General features: G+C 42.0%; 1 protein-coding gene across 1 annotated transcript in view; it reads left to right on the top strand.

The window, feature by feature from the left end:
• The first annotated feature begins 95 nt into the window (after positions 1–95).
• The window catches only part of TUBB6 (tubulin, beta 6 class V), a 7,934-nt gene continuing 2,191 nt past the window's right edge, over positions 96–5,838 (top strand). The window contains exons 1-2 of the mRNA XM_010018720.1: positions 96–200; positions 1,557–1,667. Of these exons, the coding sequence (XP_010017022.1) occupies positions 1,607–1,667 (61 nt within the window). The 5' untranslated portion in view covers positions 96–200; positions 1,557–1,606. The remainder of the gene's footprint in view (positions 201–1,556; positions 1,668–5,838) is intronic.

Below are 5,838 nucleotides of genomic sequence, written 5' to 3'. Positions count from 1 at the left end.
GCCACGGGGCCGGCGTCCCCCGCCGGGTCGATGGGCAGGGCCCGCTCTGCTCCGCAGGGGAGTTTTCAACACACTTCTCCTCCTCCCTTAGTTTTGGGAAGTGATAAGCGATGAGCATGGCATTGACCCAGCCGGAGGCTATGTCGGTGACTCAGCGCTGCAGCTGGAAAGGATCAATGTCTACTACAATGAATCATCTTGTAAGTGTGGGATGGGGAAGGGGTGAGGATAGCGTTCACCGTGGGAACGGACACAAAAATCGTAGAATCGTGGGCTAGTTTGGGTTGGAACAGACCTGAAAGATGGTCTAGTTCCACCTCCCTCCTTCTCATAGGCAGGGACACCTTCCACTAGACCAGGTTGCTCATAAGCCCCGTCCAACCTTGCCTTGAACACTGCCAGGCATGGGGAAGTCACAACTTCTCTGGGCAACCTGTTCCAGTACCTCAACATCCTCACAGTAAAGAACTTTTTCCTTATCTAAATCTACTCTTTTTTGGTTTAAAGCTGTTCCCCCATGTCCTATCACTACGTGCTCTGGTAAAAGGTCCCTCCCAGCTCACCCTATTATACACAGAAAATATTACTTTCTTATATGAGATACTTTCCTACAGACTGAAGGCTGGGTGTTACGTCCCCGGTCAGAGAGAAGTGTCGCAAGGGGCTGTACTTAAGGTCTGGAGGTGGAGGTTTGTTTATTATTTCACACTATGCTAGGTGTTTGCTCCTTTAACATATGATTACTTCATCAGCTGTGTCTTATCAACTACCCTAGATTAAACTGTTTGTTATATGAACCTGTATGTGTAGCACTGTCTCTGATTTCATGACTGAGAGGGTTGGGCCACAGCTAATTGAGAACTCCATGGTGATTCATTAATAAGATGCCAAAGGTGCCCAAATCCTCTGAGTCAGTCAGGTGTTGAAGGGTGTTAATTGTAAAATGTGGATCATATGTCCTTTGGTCTATTGACATGAACCTGCAAGTGTGAATATTTCAACTCTTGTCCAGCTTGGCTTAATTCATATTATTTTCCCGAGTTTCCTTGAACACTTTCAACTGAATACAGCTCCTTTACTTTGCGCTTTGTGGTAGATGCACAAATTACTAGTGTTTGCCACCTACACCAAATAGCTTTCAGTGGAGGTCAGTCCTTCAAGCATAAAAGCTTGTGAGATGTATTAGGATTGTTTGAACATAAGCCCTTCACTCACCCTATTATTCACAGAAAATATTACCTACTTTCTTATAAAGAATAAGTCAACCATTTTTTCTGATCATAAACTTCCCTCCCTCCTCTCTATTGCTGAAAAAGAGCTTGAAAAACATAATATGCCATCTGTAGGACCCCAAAGATGTCAGGTCTGTTTTTCAAGCAGAATTAATTTGTCCCTATGGTGCTGGGGCTTTTCACTACCATTATTTCCTGTATGAAGAATATTTATATGTGTGCATCTATACTAGACTAATAAAATGAGACAGTATGTTTGTATTGAGAGCTATAACCATGTTGCTTATTTTGGAACATTAAGGGCATGCTTACTTTTTATTGTAGCCCAGAAATTTGTACCAAGAGCAGTCTTGGTGGACTTGGAGCCGGGAACCATGGATAGTGTGCGATCTGGTCCTTTTGGTCAGCTCTTTCGGCCTGATAATTTCATCTTTGGTATGTGGATGTCACTTTTTTTAAGAAACCCAGGACTATATGGTTCACTCAGGACTGAATGGTCAAAAAGCATTTAATTGCCCTATTCCAATGTGATGGTTAGTACTGAGAAATCCTAATATCTTAATGCAATTGCAATTATCTGCAAATCATCTGAAAGATCCCATTAAGTAAAAAAGTTGTTCTGTTATTCATTCCTTCAGTTAGCAAACTACTGAAAGTTTCCTATAGTATCCATATTTCATTTGCTTTCCATATATATATGAACTCTGGAGAAATCGAGACTGCTTCTTTGCAATAAATTGCATGGAAATCCTGCAGAAAATGAAGAGGGGAGCGGGGGGGAAACCCTCAACCACCAACCAGACTACCCTTCACTTGAATTCACATTAAGTGCTTGAGTACTAAATTGTTTATAGGCTGTGTAATTCAACTTTATCAGCAGATCCCTACAGTGTAGTAAACAGTGGAAGACGACCAGTTACTGGGTTATTTTCCAGCATAATGAGGAACAGTCCGAGAGTATATGAGGAACCTCTGTTTTTGCAGTGTTTCTGTAGAGGGTTGTTCTGGCCTTTACTATTTTACTTTGGACTTGCGTCATATTTTCCATCTAAGCTTAGAAGTGCACATGACAATGATTAAATTTCATTGCATTCTTATGAAGTACAGAAGCATTATTGGTCCCTTTGCACTAAAAGAGAAAGTGTGTGAAAATTAAGTGATCCGCTTGCTGAAACATGAAGTCTGAATGAAACCTGCCATGAGAACTCTTGTGTCCTTTTGGTTTCTAAGTTTGCACCAGCCACAAAACACATTTCCTCCTGCCAAGGCAAGCTTAGATTGCAACTTAGTTTGGTATATTGTGTATACATAAGGAAGGAACAAGTCCAGGGTCAGACAGAGGAAAGATAAACATTATTTGGGTGGTATAAAACAAACTTAAGTCTGGGTTGTTGCTGTTGAGGTAGGGAGTCATACAGAGTATCTGACAAAACTTGTAATACTATCCCTATTCTTTTGTATATTCCATGTCAGCAAAGTTAAGGGTGTCTTTTCAAAGCTGCTTTCAGTTACTACAAGTAGACGTAAGGCTGGGGAGAAAATATGAAATATGCTTCTGTATTCAGGTTTCTCGTTCCATTCCCTCTGTCCTGCATGGACCACAGAACTCCTCTGAAAGTGAATTCATCTGACCTATGGAAATACTTGAACTGTCGCTTTGCAGTTTGGCATGCCACCAGTAAAACCAGAGCAAAATCAGTTCAGAATGTCTTCAACAATAGTCCAGTTCACGGTACTCCCCTTCCTACCAAGATAACAATGAACCAACAGCATGTGATCAACTTGTATCTGACAGAGGCCCCTGCCAGCATCAGGCACTGTCCTACCAACCTGCTGAATAATGTAGAATGGCTGAGCGCTGAAGTAATGATTTTCTCTGTCAAAAGCCAACAAAGCATTTTGTTTTCTCTCTTAAAAATCTGGCCTGGGCCCACAAAGGCATTTGTGGCAGAAGCTGGCAGTCCCATACTTGCTGTACTCCAGGCTGGTAGGGTTCATGCTGATGGGGATGTTTTCTATCTCTGCTTGTACATACCTGCACGTACCCATGTCTCCATAGGAAGTAACCGTGGACCATCAATTGAGATTTAATTCACACACTCCAGATAGAGGAGTTTTAGCTCAGACCAGCAGGAAATTGAGATGAACACAAAATAATCCTCATGCTTTAATGCTTGTGTTGACAAGGTAGTGACCTAAAAGGTGAATAAGCAGAGGTGGAATGATCTTGCTGTTCAAGAGCAGCAGGTCTTCTGGGTGCCTAACAGCATACAACTGCCTGCCAGGAACTGCTGTGCGCTCTGATGTATCTGCTCTTGTTAACCAGTTTTCATTTGTACGTTACTGAACAAAAGCATAAAGGCACAAATTTAGGTTGTTGTTTTTTTTTTTTTTTTTTTTTTTTTTTTGCATGCACCCTTGCCAGCTTTGCTATTATAGATACCACCCTGATTTAAGGCAGGGGCAACCACAAAATGGCTGTTAGCCAGTCAAAGGAGCCATTCTTTCCTCTCTAAATCATGCTGTGAGTTCTGCACCAAGGCTGTTCACACTAGGCTTCAGAGAGTTAGTATGCAAGTTACTGATCTCTCTTCCCATGTTTGTCTTTTTAAAGCGGTGAGGAGAGGAAAGGAGTGAAAGAAGATTGCAGGAAATAGTTGCCATTTTAGGAATTAAAAAATAAATTAACTGTTAGACAAACGGCCTCTATTCATGTGCACCTCAACCTGCACAGGTGTGATAACCCTACAATGTGTTGGAGAAACAAACAGTGGTAGAAGGACCTGGAGTCACCAAGAATGCAGATAAATTGTGCATCGCTTTGTGTAAATGTCCTTTAGATCTCAGTAAAAGCACAGTGAGAAAAGGCAGAGGCAGGAAGCTAGAGATGGGCTGCATAGAACACAGAGCTTCTAGGACTGGCAAGAGATCTGCCAAGTCCTGGTTTTGCGAACACAGGCTCATTTTCCACCTAGAGATTTAATCTTGGTAGAATTTGATAATTTTATGTATTTGTCTAAGATTTCCAGAGATCTGCTAGGTACTTGGTAAGTGAAAGGCACCTAGTAGGGTTTCACAGGATCATGATCAAGATTTTCAGGTGTGTGGCAGCTTTGTCAGAGCCATGGCGCCTCCAGACTCTACTGTATTGCCATGGGTGAGAAGTCTGGAGCCTCCAGAGCTCATTGTACGTGTTCTGGGAGGTGGTGGTCTTACAGTGCTGTAGAGCAAATGGGTCTGGAAGTAGTATCAGTTTACTGGGCATGTATGTAGCAGGAATTCTCAAATGAAAATGTTGGAGACCCTAGGTAGGTGGGTGACTAGTGGGTCAAGTGCAGTGTTGCCGTGGGAGTAGCTGATAGTTGTGGGCTGGAGGGGATCCGTTAGTACTGGTGTAGGCAGCTGCTGCTACAGTTCCACTAAGCAGTTTAAATATGGTTGTATTAGTGCAATAGAGAGAAGTGGTAGTGGTCATGTGGACATCCAGGAGTTTGTGTGTCTCAGATTAAGACTGAAGGAGTCTAGTGCAGTGAAGGGCATGAAGCAGTACAGGTCCACCTCTGTGTTACACGTTTTACCTCCTAATTTTTTGCAAATTTAAATTGCAAAGTAAGCAAAAGCAAGTGAAATCACTGATTCTTCCCCCCTCCATGACATATCATTTCCTCATTTATAAGAGTAATTGCTATTCTCCTCTTATGTTGTTTTTTTATGCCTACTCTCCATTCTGTCTGCCCACCAAAAAAGGATGACACGTTTACACGAGGCAATCTATAAAATAAAGTCCCAAACTCATAATTTAGCTTTGTTGAGATCCTTCTGCATCTTGGAGTGATGTCTGCTTGTTAGTGTGCATCCTGATGTGCTGCCCTGTCTGTCGTAGAGAAACTGCTTAAGCAGACTGCAGATGGTTATGATCATACTTAATTATGAAAGGATATTACTTTGTGTTTTGCCCAGCTGGACAGGAAGTGCTGAGCTCCCTGGGTTTGAAGAGGGAAAAACATAGCAACATGAGAACAATGTATTAGCTAAGCCAATACATCATGAGGAAAGCAAGCATTTATGCAGTGAAAATAAAGTGCATCATATTTAAACAATATCCCAGCAAGCAGTTTCCCTGATTCATATGTTTGGCACCAACACAGTGCACTGGGAATTGAAATGAGACATGGTAAATAGGAAGAAAAGGGAAGGTCTTGGAGAGCAATGCAGAAGTTGATAGCTCTATACGTAATACTGAAAGTATTGGTTGGGGTTGGAACTAGATGATCTTTAAGATCCCTTCCAACCCAAACCATTCTGGGATTCTGTGACTCTTGAGTAGCACTCATGAGAGTACCACTAGGTAAGTTCAGTGGCATAGTGTAAGTATGTAGTAGCCACCATGAGGAATGGGAGTATTAAAAAAACTGGTCTCCCATGTATGGTCTCTTGTTATCGTTATTTTGTTATTGCTTAAAAAAATAGTGACATAGCAAAGGATCCAGACTGTGCATCTTAATAAAATGAGTGGCACATAAAAGGAGAATGGAAGCCCTGGGGGGAATGTAAGGGGCTCATGAAACATCAGTAGTCCAATTATGCAAGTTGCTTTGCAGATCCT

Source organism: Nestor notabilis, unplaced genomic scaffold (genome assembly GCF_000696875.1).
Source record: "Nestor notabilis isolate BGI_N333 unplaced genomic scaffold, ASM69687v1 scaffold20297, whole genome shotgun sequence".
In the NCBI taxonomy this organism is placed as follows: Eukaryota; Metazoa; Chordata; class Aves; order Psittaciformes; family Psittacidae; genus Nestor; species Nestor notabilis.
The sequence above is the reverse complement of the archived record's forward strand: the minus strand, read 5'-3'. Positions and strand labels throughout refer to the sequence as shown.